This window comes from Peromyscus californicus, unplaced genomic scaffold (genome assembly GCF_007827085.1).
Source record: "Peromyscus californicus insignis strain IS unplaced genomic scaffold, ASM782708v3 Scaffold_24__1_contigs__length_46423439, whole genome shotgun sequence".
Classification (NCBI taxonomy): Eukaryota; Metazoa; Chordata; class Mammalia; order Rodentia; family Cricetidae; genus Peromyscus; species Peromyscus californicus.
The window spans coordinates 6,476,203-6,497,189 of NW_026294535.1; the positions used below are offsets into that span (position 1 = coordinate 6,476,203).

The 20,987-nt window shown below is 39.3% G+C and overlaps 1 protein-coding gene across 7 annotated transcripts in view; it reads left to right on the top strand.

Annotated features, from left to right (window-relative positions):
* The window catches only part of Igf1 (insulin like growth factor 1), a 75,049-nt gene extending 57,619 nt beyond the window's left edge, over positions 1-17,430 (top strand). For all 7 annotated transcript variants that reach the window (XM_052753028.1, XM_052753029.1, XM_052753027.1 and 4 more), the window contains one exon: positions 11,214-17,430. In XM_052753028.1, coding sequence (XP_052608988.1) covers positions 11,214-11,239 — 26 coding nt within the window. In that variant the 3' untranslated portion in view covers positions 11,240-17,430. The remainder of the gene's footprint in view (positions 1-11,213) is intronic.
* Positions 17,431-20,987: the final 3,557 nt, after the last annotated feature.

The window sequence follows — 20,987 nt, forward strand, 5'->3', positions numbered from 1 at the left end:
CTTGCAGAAAGTGGGTCTCAGTGACCTTTGCCCTTACCTCCCTTGATTTAATCAGTACAGCAACATCTTCATGGAGCAGAAAGCAAAAATCTCAAGTTATTCAAATTGTGAATTACAGCTCAAACAGGGTGTAGAAGACAGTAATACTCAGGCAAGCTCACGATGACCTTTGGGCTGGTAAAATGACTGAAAGCCACAGTGAAACATTTCATCTATGAAACCTCCTTCAAGAAGTCCTGGTGTTAAAAAGCATCCTTTCTTACCTGGTCCTTTATGATCCTGATATTTTTCTTCTACTCCAGGATCACCTTTTCACCATGGCTTACTGAAAATCTTGGATTTCTTCAATATTATAGAGATGCCCAGAGCTCAAAATAGGATTAAAAGGTTCAGTTAGAAATGTGTGTCAAAACCCCCAATGAAAGCTAACCTACTTCTGGTATCATTGCAAACCGATCCTAGATTATTAGCAGATACTACATTCTGTCAAGATAGCAAGCACACTTTAGCGCCAGCCTCAGGCAAAAGCTGACACTAATGCCACATCAACTTTGCAGCCTTCAGACACAGATAGCTTTTCAAGAGACCACAGTTCAGCAAAATAATTCCGTATTTATGTCCTATGGAAAGGTTTGGGTGGTTGTATCTAATTATAAACTTCATTCTAGTCAAACTGAAACCAATAGAACTTTCTAGTTAAAATTAGTTCTCATAGCCATAGACGGTGTATTGGAATACATTTTTCTTGAAATGGGTTTTATCCATTTAAAAGCAATCCTTAACATGCCTACATGCCATTGCCATGTAATAGGAATTAGGAAATCATAATCAAGCATTGTCCTTTCATCTCATTTTAGTAGTAAGTAATGCTCAAGGAATTAGAGGAATATGCACAACATACAATACTGAGTAGGTGAAAGGATGTATAGATGGACAGACGGATAGATGGATGGATGGATGGATGGATGGATGGATGGATGGATGGGTGGATGGATGGATGGATGGGTGGATGGATGGATGGATGGATGGACAGATGAATGTTTGGATGGATAAATGAGTGATATAGGCAGACATACTATAGCAGAAAAATAGACCACAAAAAGTGAGAAGAACTGTTGAGATTGATTCCTCCTTTCCTACCAAGGACAGTGAGGCAATCACAGAATAAATCAGGAAAGGCAAAGGAGGTTTATTGACATCTCACATATTTGAAATGTCCTTCTTTAGCTTGAATTGAAATTGCTCAAAAACTCAATGTGACAGTTTGTGATTAGCTAAATACTTCATGGTGACTGTCATCCATCCCAGTGTTTTCTTGAAGTAAACAGAGTAGTAATCCTTATTTACAATCCCCATATTTCAGCTTCAAGTGTTTGTGTTAGGGCAAATTGATAATTGTGTTTAAAACTAATTAAAATACACAAGGAATCATAATTCTGAGACAAGTTAATTGAGGATCTATGACTGTAAATGTCTAAATGAGGCATAAAGCTTACAAGTCGGAGAAGCAGGATAGTATCAACACTAAGGACACAGAACACCAATAGAATGCCTTAATGCAAGTCAAATCTCTTTTACTAGCTGCGTGTGTACTCATGGGCAAACCATCTAGCTCATCTATGTCTCAGTTTCCTTATCTCTCGATATGGTAACAACTGAATCTACCCCATACAGCAGTTGTGAGAACTTACTGAAAGTAGATAGATAGATAGATAGATAGATAGATAGATAGATAGATAGATAGATAGATAGATAGATAGATATAGGTATAGATAGAGATAGATAGATAGAGATATAGATAGATAAATATATATAGATATATCTATATTTGTACATGTGTACACATATAAGTGTGTGTGTGTGTGTACTCAAAATGGTGCTTGCACATAATAAGCACTGTTGAAATACTAGCTAGTATCACTGTACTTCTGGAAATCAGAGCAATAGAAAAGTTCCCTGGAGTAGAAGTATCACATGTTGCCAAACATGTCAAGCCAAAGTTTGACAACAGTTCCAATGAGTTCATATTCTCCAACATATGGCAGAAGAGAACTCAGTGGTCTAAGATTCCTCCCAGCTTGAAGAATACTTGATTCTGTGAAGAATTCGAAATGAAATGGTTAGTCCAGTTCTGTCTGCCACATCTGAAGAACTGTTAATGTTTATTTCAGGGTCATACAATGGACTTTTCAGAAAACCATCCTTTTTTTTCTCAACCAGTTAAAATCAAATATAATATGTGTTTTCATTCCATGGTGCCTGGGGAAAAATTAACTGTAGCATGGATGCTAGATCTTAATAGTTTCAAGTAAAACTGCCAAAATAAATAGCAATGTGGGCTATTTCCGGGCTCGCAGGGCTTCCAGGACACTTCTGTTTCTAGGACTGATGATCTAGCACCTTTCCCCAGCACCAGGTCTTTCAAATGTCTCTTACAAACAACCCAACTTCATACAGCTTCAAATTTGTGCTGGTAAGATGTAAACATTTGCAAAGCAGACAAAGAAATAGCTCCCCAAGAGTAACCCCTCTTTGAGAATCTCCTGACTACCTCCCTCCAACTGACAGTGGGAAACATGGCTTCCTAAGTCAACAGAGCCTGCAAGTTCTCAGGTCTACTGGAATTTATAAGGGAAGACAAAAGCTAGTCTTTTTATTTGCCTGCTAGAAGGGAATCAGACTTTTTTTGAAATAAGTAATTGATAACACAAAGTTGACTTTTGAGCCAAAATGAAGTTGATAGCCTGAAATTAACGTGAGGGCTTTTGAAAGCAATGGAAAGATTGACAGCTTTGAATGAAGCACAGTCCTTTTAAAAAGGTTTTAGAATACCCACCATAGAATTTCTTTCCTGAAATGCTACCTCAGGGCTGAAAGGCCAGTTACTGGTTCCTTTGACCTAAGAAAGGACACCTGGTGCTGGGTAGAGAAGGTTCTTCAGGAGCCACCAGATAGGCAAGAATGAAGTCACCTCCCCTTTTCCTGCTCCTCTCAGAGATTAGGATATTGGCCACAACTGCCCCAGGCTTCTGCTATCTCCTTCCCCTTTCCTTTAAGAAGATTTAAAACTATGTCTATTTATTCTGAGGAGAGGTGCATGCCACGGAATGTATATGGTGGTTGGAGAATAACTTGACCTTTCCACCACGACAGTCCTGGAAATCAAACTCAGGTTATTAGACTTGGCAGCAATTGCCTTTACCCTGTAAGCCATCTCTCCAGCCCTAGTCTCCCCATAAGTCTCCAATACCCTCTCCTTACTCTGGACTATCCATTCTTATTCAACAGTCTATGCATGATAGCAAATATTCTTACCCTTGTTAAAATGGCTCCGAAGTTCCAAGGGAAAAACTAAGAAATTTTAAATCAAACTTAAACTGGCTGAATGGCCCTGACTTCTAAGCAAAGATTCATATGCCAAAAGTTTTTACAAAATTCTGTGTAAAGTCTAGAAATGTTCACATGGGGCTTTCTGTCTGGCCAACACTAAGAGGTTAAGTAATCAAAAACCAACCAGCCCTGCCATCTGTGAAAATATGATGGGCTATTTTCACAGCTGTAGATAACAATTATGGCAGGATGAAAATTTCAAATAATTAAGAGCAAGAGTGTGGCAGGTTGAGGGTTGGGAAAGATTCCTAATCATTTGACAATGGTGCACTTGGAAATGTGTGATGCTGATGTCATGGCAAGGCATGTTTAAAAGTTTATGGAACATTGCAAGACCAGAAGAAATGAAAGTGTAAATGTAGCAACAAATGCATGGCATCATTATTGTTCTTTCGTCAGTATTAGTTGACCGGGTCACTATTAAATGCTCGGTTTGTCTCTGTGAATAATATTCGTATTCTTCAAAAGAATACAGGGCTAGAGGTAGAGGTGCTTTGGCACCACAAAATGATTTTAAAATTTTAAAATTGTTTGCATGAACCGTTCTTGTAGTTTGTTCGGCCTTGGAAAAGCACTGGCTGGCATTCTCCTTGTTTACTTTTATACGCTGAAGGCTCCCATCAACCTCAAACAGATGCAAATCACTTCAACCTGTCATAGTGTTATTTTGTTCATCCTAAAAGTTTGGGAGAGTCTTCCAAGCTTCCAAAATTTCTCTCAATTCAGTGAAAAGGAAAATTCAGAACACAGAGTTTGAATGTTCTGCCCAGATTTGTCACACACTCAAAGAATTGAGTGGAAGACGGCAACACCCTTTCTTACTAACCCTGTGAACTCATCACTGGTACATTGAACTGACACCAGAAGATTTTTGGGGGCCTCAGGTCTCTCAAGGACAGCATGATACAAATTAGTACACACACTAGTTCAGCGTTAGTGTAAGTCATAAGCCAGTTGGAACAATGGCATTGTAAAAGTAAGAGGAAAAATAACATCAGAACGAATTTTCAGGTGAGAGGTGCAAACGTCAGTAAAATCACCAGAATCTGGTATTGCACTTTTGAAATGTGACATCTGAGTCTTTCAGCAATTCCAAAATCAACTCCCTCAGGGAACAATGGTATGATTAGGCTTATTTATCACCACCGCCATTATCATCTTCATCATCATCACCATCATCATCATCAATCACAAATGAAAATAGCCAAACCAGTTGTCCATAAAATTAGTCAAAACGACCTTGAACCTGCAGGATTCTACAGCACCCTTCGAGACTGTTAAAGACAATATAAATAAAGAAGTACTTTCTGCTGCTTAAGGAAAACAGTCCTTCAGTATTTTCTTCTTCTATTTCCCTCCACCCTTTTAAACTATTAACCACCAGTTTCTTACATCGCAGGAAGATAGGCTGGACATCAAATCAGGTGGTTATTGAAGGGAGAAAGTTCTTAAATCAGACTAATCTTGAAATAATGGTAGGATGAATTCAAGTTCCTTGACTTCTGAGCATTCCTAGGGACATATCATTCATTAAAAGAGAAAGGGAAAAAGAGCTGTGGGCATGCTTCCCCAGCATTCAAGGGTACTCTGCAAAACCAGAAGGTAGCTAACTTTGCCTATAATCAGAAGAAAAGGTAGCATTCTAGCACAGAAAGGGTTTCAGTAGTAGTAACTATTAAAAACTGGATGATAATAATAATAGATAGTATTTATTCAACACTTACCTTACGGCAAGGGCTTTGGTGAATCATTTCACTTAATCATCATAAGCATCCCTGGTAAGTGCTATCATTTTCCCCACTGTAGAGATAAGAAAATCAACTGAAAAAAGCTAAATGCCTTGTCAAGGTCTTGCTCTCACATCTGACCAAGTCAGGACACACACCCAAGATGGACCCCAACATGTTAGCCAGACAGCTCACTGCTTCTTCCGTTTCTTAATTAACATCGATTAGGCCACAATCATCAGTGTAAGTTTGGAGACCAGAGAGAGCTCTGTTACATTTTGCTTTGTGAACAGAACAAGTGACGGTGCAATGCTTGCTGTTGACCTAAACTCTACCCTATCACTTCTGCAGAAAATTCAAATCAATGTAAACAAGAAGACAAATTTGCTATTGGCTTTTGTTTCTTAAAACACCTGTTTGCATTTAGGGAGAATACAGAGGTAAAGAACAAAGCTTCCCTTTAAGTGGGAGAAACAAACATGTGCAGAATTTGCTCTAAAACATGTCAGTATTCTAACAAAGGTAGGTGCAAATGAGATCTCACACAAGCCAGTCTAGAATGATGTTGCTAAGAGTCAAGCTCAGAAAATGGATCTAAACCAAGTGTCTTGGACAGTGAGCCTTCTTGCACACAATAGTAGCCATCTCCCTATGCTACCCAGTCAATCAGCCAACTCAATGAAGTCAGTGCTTTTACTCCATTCTTTCACATTATAGAAGAGGAAACTGAGGCAAGAACAAGTCAGTGACTGTCCATAGTCACATAAGTCTTGTGAGATGATGGAGCTGGGACCAAAACTAGGCATGTAAACCCATGGCCTCGGGGAGACAAATGAGCAAGATGTTATTAGGAGATATACCTATGTGAAAGAAAAGAGAATAGAGTTTGGTAGCTTGCCCAAACCATCAAACAGCAATGCCATCTGATCCCAAGTGAAGAAGAGAGAGAAAGGAGCTCAAGCAGAAATGTCTGAGGCTGATATCAGGTGTTAAGGATAGTATAACAGCCATCAGGGAGTCTTTAGGACAAAGTGGCCACTAAAAATGTCTGGGTTCCAAAAGTGTGTATCTCCACTACACTCAGACGCAGCTTAGGTGAGGGGTCAGCCTGGAACAATCCAAACTGTTCAAAGGAAAAAGGCATGGGGAGGGAGAGGAAGAAATAGCCATTCCCATCATATTAAAGGCAGAAGAGTGCGTAGTTTCCAAAAAACAGCCAGAGGCCTCTCAAATTGTGTCCTCTGTTCTTTCGTTTTAAAATCACATCCTAATGTACAGAGTAAATCTTGTGATACTCACTCAGCTTGGCTACCAGAGAAGAAAGGCTGATCTGAGACTGTCTTAGAATTGGAACTTGGGATTCCTTGAAGTAAAAAGATGTCAAAGCTGATACCAAGACATCTAAATCATCCTCCACAATGTCATGTGTACCCAAACCAACTAGAAAAAAAGAACTACAGCACATCCTCTTCAACAAGTGAAGGGTTGATGTCTGGGTCACCTCTCAATCGTCCACTGTTCTTTTTTTTCTATTTGCCCTTCTGTGGAGAAGGTCAATGCTGAGTTAGTACTTTGTGCTCTAAAGAAGCTGCTAACATTCTACGTTGGGCATTATTTCCCCAGCGCTTCTTTATAGGAGGCCAGGCCTTTCCTAGGCTATGCCATACAATACTTAACTTGTTTGCAGTGAGTGGAAGATGGAAACACGGTCTATTGAGACTATCAACACTTCCTTCCTCAAGTTTAAAGAGCCTATCATCTTTCTTTTATATTCTGCCCCTTAGGCAAAAATCCACACACACACACCCCAACAGGCATGGTGAAAATCAGCAGTAATGATATCCGAGGAGTTAGCCCTTGCTAACTGAAAATACTACATTTCCAGAGCTCTATAAATAACCATGCAAGTGTGGCCTAGCTAACACTGTGATCTGGAAGAACACCCACCCTTTTAGCTTAGAGTCCTCTCCCTATGAGGTTCTACCTTCATCTATGAACCAGCTGGGGTGGTGGACAGCTGATGGCATTATGAGCTACTGCCAGTAGAAAGAGATATGGACTCTGAGGCGCTAGGTTCTGTTCCACCTCTTGGTGTGGTAGGTAGCAGGCTAACAGGTCAGCCTCAGATTCACGAAGAACTGCTGCAAACCCAAAGCAGAAGTCTAGCTTAACTCTAAGAAATACGCAAGTTTGTTTTTCTTTTTTTTTGGGGGGGGGGGTTGTTTGTTTGTTTGTTTACCCTTTCAAAGCTTCAGATTCCTTAAAGGTCAAATGGTCAAGAGGCCAGTGCCCATCCTGAGGATGACTGTGAGAATTAAATGAGAAAACATGTATGTGTTTGAACTAATCCTTAGCACATTATCGATCCTTAGCACATTATCGATGCTCAAGTGATGGCTACTATTATTTCTATTGTTAATTCTAACAGCCTGTTCCTCTGCAGCCTTCAGTCTGGAAATGGAGTGGCTGCAAATAAGGTCACCTTGCCAAAACGGATGTGAGGAGCCAGAGAGAGAATGTACTCAACTGTAAAGCCTCAGCAGGTGTCAGACAAGATCAGTGTGATGTTTATTGTTATTAACCTTTGATGATCTTTGCCCTCAAAGGGTCTATGGATAACTTTCCAGGGGAAAGGTTGAGAGCTAGGGAAGAAAGCAGATGGCCTCTATTACAAATTAATCCCTTTCCCAGCTCATTCCCTAATAGGCTGGTTAGCCCTTCCTTCAGAAGAGTCGGTTTCTTCCATCCACCCCAGCAAGCTGGAAGACGGGCATTTTTTTTTTTTTTAACAATCTTACCTTCTCTAGTGTCAATAGGAAATAATATTTACTCACTACTGTTTTCCTTTCAAAAATCTGTCTAGTTGCACACTAGAAACAGTTTCAGCTGGTTTGTTTGTCTTGGACAAGCTGCTGAAGTGAAAAGTTTTTGCTTGGCTGCCTGTGAAACTGTTTCATAGCCCTTCAAGAAGTACATTGAAGGTGGGTGCCAGCTCCAAGGATGGCTGCTCCTAACAGGCCTCCACCTGCAGCCTATTGTCAAGGGTCGCCAGCGTAATTAAATTAAGACAATGAGAGAAGCAACAGATGCAGCCGAGTCTCTGAGTGCTTTTGTTCGTCACTGTCATTGTCTGCAACAAAGAAATCACATGTGAGCGCCCGGGAAGAGAGCCAAATGCAAACCAGACACACAGCTGGTTTGAAATGGGTCCGCTGAGCCCGTGTGCTTGGGAAGCATGCTACTTAGAGCAGTGGTGGGTGAGTTTCAGCCCATCACCCTACTGGCCACTGAGGCAGACCCACAAGAAAAGCACCAGGGGACACCTCTGCTCAACCTTACCCTGTCTACCTTCTGCTTTCAGAGAAAAGCAAAGCAACCAGAAGGCAAAGATCTGTAAGATGGTCAATCTAAACTCAGTTTCCCCTTTTAGTTGTGCACAACCCTCATACACTTAAAGAGTAAAGGTCAGAAGATACCTGACTGTGTTCTTTGACAAGTTTGTAACTCAGCTTGAGAACTGGGGTTCAATCCATGATGGGATTTCTTTCATTGTTACCAGGTCATTCTTGAGTTGTTTAGTGTGTTTTAGACTCATTGTTCTTTATTTCTAAGCTAGTGTGCATATTAAATAGGAAAAAATTCAAATGAGTATACTCCCCTACCTGTTAGTTAATTTGGTTAATAGTTTTGTAGACTAGTGCTGTTGACAGTTCCACTATTTGAAGTGTGCAGTGAGAGGGAACAAATGGGTCCACATGTAGCTTCAGATGGTTTGGGAGCTTTAATGATCCCACTCTTCTACCACAGATGCCTCCTTTCGTTTGTCCAGAAAACGATTGAGAATAAGGAGCAGACCTTCACTGGTAGATCAATGTCTAATGCTTTGCCCAGCAACAAAAGTACTTTAAGTGAACTTCATAAGAGTTGCATGTTATAAAAAAGGGAAGTCTCAATATTTTAAACTGATGGCATTTCAAGATGCTCCACTCAAGATCCCACTTTCTTCTGGCCTGCTTTTTTTCTTACAGCGGGCATGGACCTGTTATTTTAAAGAGTATTTTTACATGAGGGTGCCACCTTTCTTCTGTTTGGTCAGTAGGATATTGACCATTGCCTCACAAAGGGCTAGTTCCCTTTCATATTTCATGAAGGACTCAGTGGTAGAACTTGTGTTCCCGGTAGTGATGATCAACATGTGTCAGAAAAATCACCACATGCCTAAGAGTCTTGGTTGATAGGTATTGGTTCCAAGAAATGTTAGTGCTCACCAGCATTAAATCTTCTAACCCTTCTGAGGTCTCTAAAGTCCTTTAGCTCCTAACAGTATTGAGATTGAGTGGGCATTACCCTAGGCAGGAGAAAAGTTTGGCAATTCTGGCTGCTAGTGTGAGAATGACTGTTTGGTCTTGACAGAAGTGTATCCCCGGTGATAAGGGATACTATGACTTCTGAAGTGCCACTCTGTACCTGCAACTGTCCATTGCATCTTCTTACAGGACATCCTCTGACTAGAGGTAAATTACCTGCAACGTCCCAAGCTAGATTCCAAGCTTTAACAAACATGAGGCAGATGGGTCTGCTCTCTTAGGACTTCTGTTCTAACCAAAATTCATATTCCTTCATTCCTTCATCATCGTTATTTGTTGAGGAAGTGATAATGTTAGCAACTCAAAGAACATGGCATTTGGGCCTTAGGATTGTTACTTTCCAGTTAATATGACATAACAAGGGCAGGGAAGATGGGTCAGTCAGTGAAGAGCCTACCGTGAAAGCATGAGAATCTGAGTTCAGACTCCTTGGCATTCCTATACATAACAGGCAGCCAGGCATTAATGCTGAGAGGTGGAAACAGGCAGTTACCCTGAGCTTGCTGTTCAATGCTCCAGCCATGGTCAATGAAAAACTGTTCCCCCCCCCAAAAAAAAAAGATTGCAGCACTGTAGCTGTACCCATATACACACCTGCATGCACACATGTGCGTGCGTGAGCACACACACACACACACATACACACACAGACACACACACACTACATGAATACAAAGACGACATAATAAAGAGAGAAAGTTAATAATAACATCTAATACTCGTGTTAATTATTATGCCTCTGGTCTAGAAAAGGGCATTCGTGAATGCTAATGCCTCAGTCTTACAGATCCTCTTGCTCTATTTTATGGACAAAGGAACTGACTTGCATACAAGTTCACGTGGCTGGCCAACAGCAGACGGGAGAATTGGGGCTCAGCTCAGGACGTTGGGATTTTTACCTGACTTCCCAATCTTCTGCTTCCAAAATGCTGCCTCTCTCCATAGGGGAAAATGAACAAAAATCAAAAGCAACATCTCCTTTTTTATAAAACAATAATGTAAAACAAGCTGCCACAAGACAGCAGAGGTAACCTCAGAGTCTGAGGAGTTTGGGGTTTTGTTGCTCTTGTTGTTTGGATCTGGCTTGCTTTGTTTTTAAGTTTTACTCACTGGGGGGAAAATAAGCTTCCAGTCAGAAGGGTAGAATTCTCAGGATCTCCATCCTGTGAATGAATCTGGGGGAGAGGCAGGTGGAAAGGATGGCATCTTTGTGTAATTATAAAGCAATGGTACCCATGCCGTAGAAGCTCATAGAGATAAGTCAAGTTTGTTTGAAGTATTAACTAAAGGTTTGTCCATCTGTATGTTTCTCAAAGAATTCAAGACTCCAAACCCTCTTTTAGCTTGGTTGGTGAGGCATAAGATACAAAAAGATGAGACCCAGTATTAGAAATAGCAGGGCTCAGTACCCAGGAAGAATCAGTACTAGTCTGCTATAGCACAAGAACAAAGGGAAAGGGGCTATAAGTATAACAGGAACTTATTATCCATCTTATAAAGAGTTACAAGAGAGAGTGAAAGCTACCAAAATAAAGAAATGATGAATCTTGAAAGGCATTGAAATACTTCTCACCCTGTTTTGGTCATTGACATTGCATATGTGTATCGAGTTAATTATCTATCACATAGTGACTACTAAACACAAGGGATAAATGAATTGTTTAAAGACATAACCAGATACATAAACCACAACAACTTAATGGGACCTTTTCTTCTTCCCTATGTATAGGAAGTGCATTTGAAGAACGCAAGTAGGGGGAGCGCAGGAAACAAGAACTACAGGATGTAGGAAGAACCTCTCAAGAGGCAGAAAATGATGTGTCACGGCAGGATCCTTTGATCTGCATGAACAACCTGCAAAACATTGGAACACTGGCCAAAATAAGAAGAATAATAAGTTCAATAACATTTCAAAGACGGGCATTTCCCCCCAATGAAATATACAAGTAAACATTCCAACATTGTCTTTAGGAGTGTTTGTTAAAAGCTTTGCACCTTGCAAAAGTGGTCCTGGAGTGGGTAAATTGCTGTTGATCCTTTATCAATAACGTTCTATAGAGGAAAAAATATATATATAATTATATCTCCTAGTCCCTGCCTCTCAAGAGCCGAAAATGCATGGGTGTTGTACAGATCCAGTTGCACTAAATTCCTCTCTGAATTTTGGCTGCTGAAGCCGTTCATTCAGCAACTGTGTATCCGTGGTTTATGAATTGCTCTCTTACTTTTACTTTTCCCCACATAGCTCAAGCTGCTTGTTTCACAGAGGGTAATGATCTTGTCTATCTCCATTAGCCCTTTCTCTAACATTGGCATTTGTTGAATTTGGCCTCCTCAAAAGCAAGAGCAAGTAAGTCGTCAATTGGCCCACCAAGTTTTAACCCACCTGACTTCATCTGTGGCATTTGTACCAAATATAAGTTGGATGTGTTTATTTTAGGCACAAAGCTTTATTTTTCCACATCGTATTACAAGAAAAAAAAAATTAGAAGGACAATAACTGCAACTTTGAGGCCAATCGTTTTTAGGTGTGTGTTTGAAACGTAGAACATCTCTTCAACTCTTGGTGGTTCCTTCAAATGATAAGTTAGTTTGTAACCTAACTAGCAATTGCTCTTTTTATTTTTTTTCCATATAGAGCACTATGTAAATTTAGCATATCAATAATACAGGCTATGTCAACCAGTATGTAAAACTCTGTTGTTGTTGTTTTTTTAGTACAATGGTGCTATTTTGTAGTTTGTTATAGGAAAGAATCTGGTCAAAACGGTAAAAGGTGAAAGCAAAGCAAAGATGAAAGCCTGGAGCCTAAGATGACAAAACTTAGAAAGGGAACTGCAAAACAATCCACCCTCCTGGGAGACGCAAAGGCCTCCCCAGCTACGCCTTCCGAGAGGAATTTAAGATACAAAGTCCACTAAGACACACTTGACGAGTGTGTCCAGAGATGAAGCTATGGCATGGGGAAAAGCAAGAGGCTAGGGATTTTAGGAGTCCTGGTTTCTTTTTACCACCGAAGAAACAAGGATTTGCAACCTCTGCCACGTGGACTCACCACCGTGTGACCTTGGTCAAGTTACTCCACCTCTCGGTGCCTCCGTTTCCTCATCTGCAAAATGGGGGGCAATATGTCATCTACCTACCTCAGAGAGGTGGTATGAGTATTAAAAAGATAGATCTTCAGATTTTTCCTCTGGGTTTCCAGGAGGGTGTGACATCAGAGCCCTTGAATTGCTGAGATGCAAGGAATTCTGTAAATAACCCATTGACAGTGTAGCTCCAAGGATTATTCGTCAGTCACTGAGGTGACAGTATGATACCCAGGTTCTAATTGGTGAAGCTGTCCGACTAACTAGTGAAGAGCTAATGACTCCGTCTCCCCAGCATGCTGCAAAGTAAGAGACATTTGATGCATAATTGGGTTTTACTTCTGCATTGAACTTATGAATATAAAGATAAGTGAAAAGAAAGAAAAAGGGAGAAAGAGAAAGATCCTTGCCAATTAAAGAGTATTCCATTTATCTACTCATATTAATCCTTGTAGACACTTAGTATCTAGGAATAACTCTACTATTATCAATGATAATCTATTCAGTTTCAAAACCACATTTTCATTCCCTTTAGCATATAAAAAATAAATACCCTAATAATAACATCTATTAAAAACCACAAGTTACTTTAGTGGATGTACTCTTATGCCCTTGCTTGTGTATATACATACTTACTTTATTTTGTGAAAATGTGCTGGCCAGAATTGCTACTTGAGAGGCAAAAAGTTTCCATCTCAGCCCCAAGGTTCTCCCTAGTGTCTGCTTAAAAGAAAGAATTCAGCTTCCTGCAGATGTGCAGGATACATTCAACTGGGCATTGATAACCAAAAGAACCTAGAATAGGTTCCCTATTTGTGGATCAAGATTGTCTCCCTCTTTAGAACAAAAAATTATCCAATATTCAGATAATCTTGTTTACAGCCTTTTTCTCTTTTGCAGATTTCCTTAATATTTTCACAAAATGTTTAAGAAAAACAAAAACGAAAAACAAGACATTTTTAGTTTTCCTTCTGCTGGGTTGCCTCAAGCATCTCTGAATAAATGAGAAAGTGCTGTTCAGTAAAACCCTCAGAAGGATTCGGCGCGCTGAACATGCCCTATATATCATGGAGAGATGTACATGGAATATTAGGTCCGTTTCACCATCTCCCTGTTTCCCAGAGGTGTGGTGGGAAAAGTTGGACCTTCCCATACCCAGGGTGGCACTTCTGACATTAGTTCTTATTTCCAGTGTGTACCTTTTAAAGTTAGTGATTCCAAGAAAGCCTTACAGGCAGTCTTAAACAGATTTGTGGGGTTCCTGCCATGGTTGGAGATGGTGATTCCAAGTGTCTGTCACATGTTTTGTTTATTTAATTCTATACTTAGTCAAAAATTCTCTCACTGATGAAAACCTAAATATGCAATCCTTTATCCAATACATAATTCTCTCCAACTGAATCAGAAATCAACTAATAAAAATTAATTATACTAACACATCATTACACTCTCAGACGAACGAACACTGTAAGATAATCTACGTAGACTCTGGAGGCCAACTGACCATTATATGATGAATCAGAATGTGATTCAAGATTGGTAGGAAATGGCACTTCAAATTTGACAACTCTAAATTTTGTAAGCTTTGCTACGGAGTTAAATAGTTTAGTGTCTAGAAATGGGGCAACTTTAAGAAGTTCACAAAAGAATTATAAAGATAGGTAGGAAGGAGTTTTCATTTGATAGGCTTATTCCTGATTTGACTAAAAATACTCAGTACCTAGGTCAAATTTTGGTCCTAGTCACCAAAGAATATCAGTTGTTTGAACATTGTAAGGTGAATCAGTTCTACTGAAAAAGTTAACGCATCTCTCCACTATAATCTACTTCTCTAGGGTAAAAAACACTTTTTAAATACCCATCCTACGTGTATGCACCCTACACATATGTGTGTATACACACACACACACACACACACACACACACACGCACACACACACACACCACCTACTCACCCTAAGAGACTCCAAATGGAATAATAAAAAGAAATCATTTCCATGAAAATCTTATGTTTAACAAAGGCAGCCCTGCCCCCTTGAGACTCCTTCCCCTTCTTGGAATGTCAATGCAACATGTGGAATGTCTGTGTAGATGAAACCATCTCATACCCCATGGCTCCAGGATTTCTGCTGCTGGTATGAGCACTTGGAGGGTGTAAGGAAAAGAGGGTGCAGCATGTTTTGCTTTCCCATTTATTCTTTGGCCAGCTATGCCAATGTGGTGCTATTGTTTCTTTAAGAAAGTACTTGACTAAAAAAAAATGAAAAAAGAAAAAAAAAGAAAGCATAGACATATTTTTTTAAAGTATGAAAACAACAATCCTATAGATAGACGGCTTAATAAGATAGTATTAGATCTAGCCACCACCTTTCAACTTTATATCACTAACAAGTAGAATATTGTTCACCAAGTTGTGAGTTTGGGGGTTCAGAGACAGAGGATGAAAAGGTTTTAAAGTTTGAAGACTCCATTATTTCGTTGGCTCTCAAATTCAACAAAATTAGCAATACTTTACCCAATCTGAAATGCTGCTCAATAGCATGGAGTCAAAATGGGAGGAGAAAAAGAACTTGAGGCAAATGGCAGAAGAGGATTAAGTTACCTCTTGCTTTTTGTTGGTTGGTTGGGTTTCTTGTTGATTTTTGGTTTTGATTTTAGTTTTGATGTGCGTGTGTTGCTTACATGTGCATGCATGTGTGTGTGCACACATGTGTGTGCTCCACTCTAAAACAAATGCTCCGAATGTGGAGAAAATAAAAACAAAGATTTTAAGAACATAGACTTACCTATTACTAGAAAGAGCTTCTGCCACAGCCTCTGGGATATGCACTAAATTCTGGTTTTTAGAGGATGCTCTTCCATCAGGCGCCTCAAAGAGTGCTCGCTCTCCTAGAAACAGTCATGGATCTCATTGGGAAAGGTTGGAAAGTATTTTCTTGTGAGATGGGGGTTATCTACCAACAAAGAAAGTTAAGAACTTATGAGAAATTTTTGAAGAAGATGGCTGACAATCTGTGAAGATTTTGTTTTGTTTTGTGTTGGGTTTTATTTTTTACCTTATACAGTCTTTATGAATCAAAGTCTTAACATTCAAAATGACTTGGTCTTTTTTCTCTTTCAGAGTAGAATGGAAGATAATAAACTCACATCCATTCTTTATAGGCTAGCTAGAAATGTATGGTTTGGCTTATTGAATCAGACTATTTTAAATGTTCCTTTCTATTTTCAATCATAAAAGATTGTCTAGAGTAGGCCCTACTCGGCTCTTCTCCCATGAATAAGCATTCCCATTCAAAGCACATTGGTTTTCCCATGTTTTCAAAGATGGATGATTAATATTAAGGAATTATTCACCTTAAAATACAGTAGAGGTGTGAGTCTCTGTCCCCACTCCCCAAAAACATCATGAAGTCCTGACTCGAGGGGGGGGGGGGAACTAAGGGAAATTTTTGTTGCTTCTTTTGTTTTCAAGGCTAGTGTTTAATCCTATAGTGCATATTTACTTACTGCTATTGTGATATTCTATAAGACTTTCCTGTTAGGTATTAGAAATTGATACATAGATACCTTCTTTGTGTGGTTTCTCTTTAAAAGAAAAAAGACAAGACTGTCTGAAGCTTAAGTGCATCTGGTACATGATAACCAAGTCACATCTGGTACTATCCCCTCTTTCTTATCATTTTAAGGAAAACTTTCCTAGATAAGACAGAAGCCCAGGGGACTTTGGAAACTGTCTTTGTTCCTCACAGTCCTTTTTCCCCCAGTGTCTGCCTCAGAATTTTGTAGAGGCTGGCCAGAGAACATCTAATAACTAAAGGACTGTATTTTAAAACACACATTTCACATGCTCCCTCTTAATGTATGATTATATTGATTTCAAAAATGATTTTTCTTTTTTTAATCTGTCATTAATATGGGTTTTTAAGTAGAAAAAAATTAACAAAAAAAATGAGAAGGAATACAAAAATCCAAATGTCACCTCCCATTGAAATGGAGCTAAAATGGAAATACTGTCTCCTACTTGAAACCCAGGCTAAATCACCTTCAACATGACCTTTCACGGTCTTTAGAATCTGCCTGAGTTTAAATTGCCTAGGCCTAAAAGTAAGCATTATTCATTTTCTTTTGCCTGAAATGCACTTGTGTAAAGTAAGAAAATGAAAAAGAGAACTCAAAAACTCCCTTCCAAACTACCCACTGACCCCATTCAGCAGCTCATTGTAAAGTTTCTTTTGTTGATCGCCTAATCTCATTCTGTTGGAATATTTACCTTGTTCCTACTGCTAACCACACTGCAGGAGGACTCTGAAGCCTCAAGCTGTCTTTTCACAACTCTTATCTGTGTTTATGTATCATTAAAATGTCTATTCAAAATATCAAAAATTTCCAAACATCATGCAGTTTATATTCAATTTACATAAAAGCTCCAAATATCACATCATATCAGATCTCTGTTGGTTAAAGAGTTAATGAGCTATGAGAATTTGGATGACATCATGTATTTTTCTTCATTTATTTTTATCACGTTTAAAGGCCAAGTGTGATAATTAACTTACAGATATTGAATTAATTTTCCTCCTGAAACCTGAAAGTAATAATTGGTCACTCATTGTATTTCTTTTTTTCAAAAACATTTTCTATGAAATTAATCCTGATTGTATTTGAAATGATTATTATTCAATTCATTTATGGAAAAACAATATCAGTCCTAATGACTTCTAAAAATGTAACTAACTGAATCATTATCTTACATTTACTGTTCAGTAAGCATATTTTGAAAATGTATGGCTAGAGTGTCATAATAAAATGTTATATCTTTCTTTAGTAATTACATTAAAATTAATCATGTTTGATTAATTGGTTCTTTTGCTGTAGTGTGTCATTTCTTAAAATGCCTACTGTTACATAGCATTTTTAGTAATGATGGTGAGTGCAACTCACAAACACAGAAAACACCCAGAATAAAGAGATGTATGAGTTGTATAATATACTCACGAACAAAGAAGTAGGTGGATGAGACCAAGCCCATTCACTGTGACCCAACAGTGAGTTATAACCCATGATGCAAGTGGCTGGGAAAACATTTGCATTCCAAGAGATCCACCCACATCCTATAAGGAACACACACAAATAACACTGGATGCACTCCCATATGAAGAGATTTTATAAGAATATGATTTCTCACCATTGAGTTCTTTCAAGAAATCTATTTACTGAATACATACCATGGTATCACACTCATACAAGTATTAGAAAGACAAGTTGTAGCATACAGAAATTTTCCTCCTGTTCAAAAGAGTCTGACTCTATTTTCCCTTTTATTATCCTACCTTTCACTCTTTAGAGAGACACTAAAGTAAATAGGAGCCATGAGATTTGCACTTGGATTTAAGGAAATAAGGCAGATGTTTTCTTTAATATTGTCCCACATACCATTGGTAGTTGGTTCAACTTAATTCCCAGTTTTTGTTCCTTTAAACTTGTCATGGATTTTCACTAACATCTTGCAGTCCCTCTTCCAGATCCCCTGTGTTTTGTCTCCAGTGGCAATAGTCTTCTATGTAGCTCTTCTCCTTCCTCTGCCCAAGATGATATCTTTCCCCTCCATTCACATCCATTTAACCTGGTTACACCTTTTCTGAAATGGTTGGTAGATAATGAAGTGAGAGGTTGGTAGCACATGATAGAACAGGGTTTCCAATTTGACACCCCTCATCATTATTAGTTCAAACCCACCAAGGATTTCTGACTGCTCACAGGCCTCTAGGTAAGACCCTATCCTACTCTGAAATTCTCCCAGGAACTACATGACTTCCTACCAAATCCTTCACAAGCTTGCAAGGAAATTCCATTATGTTCTGGGAAGCAATATTTCCTCATAGCTTTAACTTATGTTTGGGGGTATGAGGAGACTGACTTACTTTTTATTGTTGAATATTGCCCAAAGCCATTTTCCTCCCAAAGAGCTGAAGAGCAATTCTACCCCTGGAAAGATCTCCAATATAATCTAGGCCAAATCATTGCTTTTCTTAAAAATAACATTCTTGCTGTTCAATGAGCATCATTGATAATTACCACTAACTGTAATAGTAATAATGACTAACAACAATAAGTTATTGCTGTGATCTACCTATACTGTATCATTTATCCTTGTTTTTAAAAAAAGGCATCAAGCACTACTATAAACTCTAAAGACAAGGAATGGAGGCTCAAACACATCAATACACTAAAAGTCAAAGACAGTCAAAGCATACCTGAATATGGTCTGAATATGGTCTGCATACTTAAACTTCATCATTTCATATTTGATTCAGATGTAAGGACACAGCAGCATACTAATTGACACTTTTTATTCAAATTTCATTTTCCATTTTAGAGGCAGAATGCAGTTATGTATGTCTTTGGGTCATAAATCATGTTGGAGGGCATTATCAAGATAAATAAACATTTCTACACAGCAGCAATGTATTTAAGCTGAACTCTCAACATTACTACTGTCTCTCTTCCACTTGTTTAGGTTACAGTGCTAATTCTTGATAGCACTTTCAATAGTGTTTGGGAAATCCAAGGGCAAACCAATCTCAGGAGACATCAATGAGCAAGGTTATGTCCTAGACCTGCAATAGTCCAGGGACCAATGCTGTGGGATGGTCTGTATGTCAAATGTGTTGCTGATTGGTCAATAAACAAATCACTGATTGGTTAGTGGCCAGGCAGGAAGTATAGGCGGGACAAGGAGAAGAAAAAACTGGGAAGTGGAAGGCTGAGTCAGAGAGACACTGCCAGCCGCCATGATGACAAACAGCATGTGAAGACGTTGGTAAGCCACGAGCCACGTGGCAAGGTATAGATTTATAGAAATGGATTAATTTAAGCTGTAAGAACAGTTAGCAAGAAGCCTGCCACGGCCATACAGTTTGTAACCAATATAAGTCTCTGTATTTACTTGGTTGGGTCTGACGGCTGTGGGACTGGCAGGTGATAGAGATTTGTCCTGACTGTGGGCCAGGCAGGAAAACTCTAGCTACAAATGGCGTCCAACGTGGTGGCAAGAGTTTCCACCTAAAAACTGAGAAAAAAGATTCTAAATCAGAGCTAAAACCAGTTCCTAATTGTCTCAAATGAGCGGCAGCTGCCGGTTTGAGCTACTGGCGGGTTCCTAGAGTGCGCGCTAGACCTGCAGTATGGCAGGAATGAGGCCTCTGCAAGTGGCACATTAAGCTGCATGGTGGATTTAGCCTTTGCTAGTACAAAACAAAAATAGAGGTTTCTGGGCTACACGCTGCTTGGATAAAAGCGTAGACCCACGATAGCTCCCAGAGCTGGTGGTAAAGTACCACGCCATGTTGGGAAGCTGAGGTGGGTGGAGCCAGCAGCCACAGCTGCTGCAGCTTAAAGCAATAGATTCACAATAAGACAGATTCAGATGTAATAGTTTAAAATGTGTGTAAAATATACGTAGGCTTGAAAGAGACAAAAGGGTGATATATACAGTTATATAAACAAATAGTTTTAAAAAATAAAGTCTTTAAAGAGACAGTAAAATTAATATAAAAAATAAGCCACATAAAGATGAATATTACACAGAGAATCTGGATTGTGTTGTCTTTGGGATTTTTAACTGCAGAAAAACATTTGATCATAAAAGCTGTTGAGTTATGCCAAAATGTATATTTTAAAGGTACTTTGACTTCAAAATTTGGATATAAGGATATGTTGCTTTGGAAAGGAGATTCTGCTTTTGTTCCCACAGAAAGCCAGAGGCTATGGATTTGTTCCAGATTAAGATACATCAGGTTTGACCAGCCAAGACCCCCTGAAAGGTGACACCAAGGCTCAGATGATCCAACATCCAGAATGGTTTCAAGGCAACTGGCTCAGACGATACAGCCTCACGGACTACTCCATGATCCTAAAATTTTCTTTGTTTCCCCAGAAGATACAGCACCCCCCTCCAGCAGGAAGTAGTAAGAGAAGCTACGCCCAAATTCCCAAATATACCAAGCTGACTTTGGAGATGTGTAAAGGTTAAAACCTTCCTTTTTAAGAAAAGAAAAGGGGAAGTGCTGTGGGATGGTCTGTATGTCAAATGTGTTGCTGATTGGTCAATAAACAAATCACTGATTGGTTAGTGGCCAGGCAGGAAGTATAGGCGGGACAAGGAGGAGGAAAAACTGGGAAGTGGAAGGCTGAGTCAGAGAGACACTGCCAGCCGCCATGATGACAAACAGCACGTGAAGACGCTGGTAAGCCACGAGCCATGTGGCAAGGTATAGATTTATAGAAATGGATTAATTTAAGCTGTAAGAACAGTTAGCAAGAAGCCTGCCACGGCCATACAGTTTGTAACCAATATAAGTCTCTGTGTTTACTTGGTTGGGTCTGACGGCTGTGGGACTGGCAGGTGATAGAGA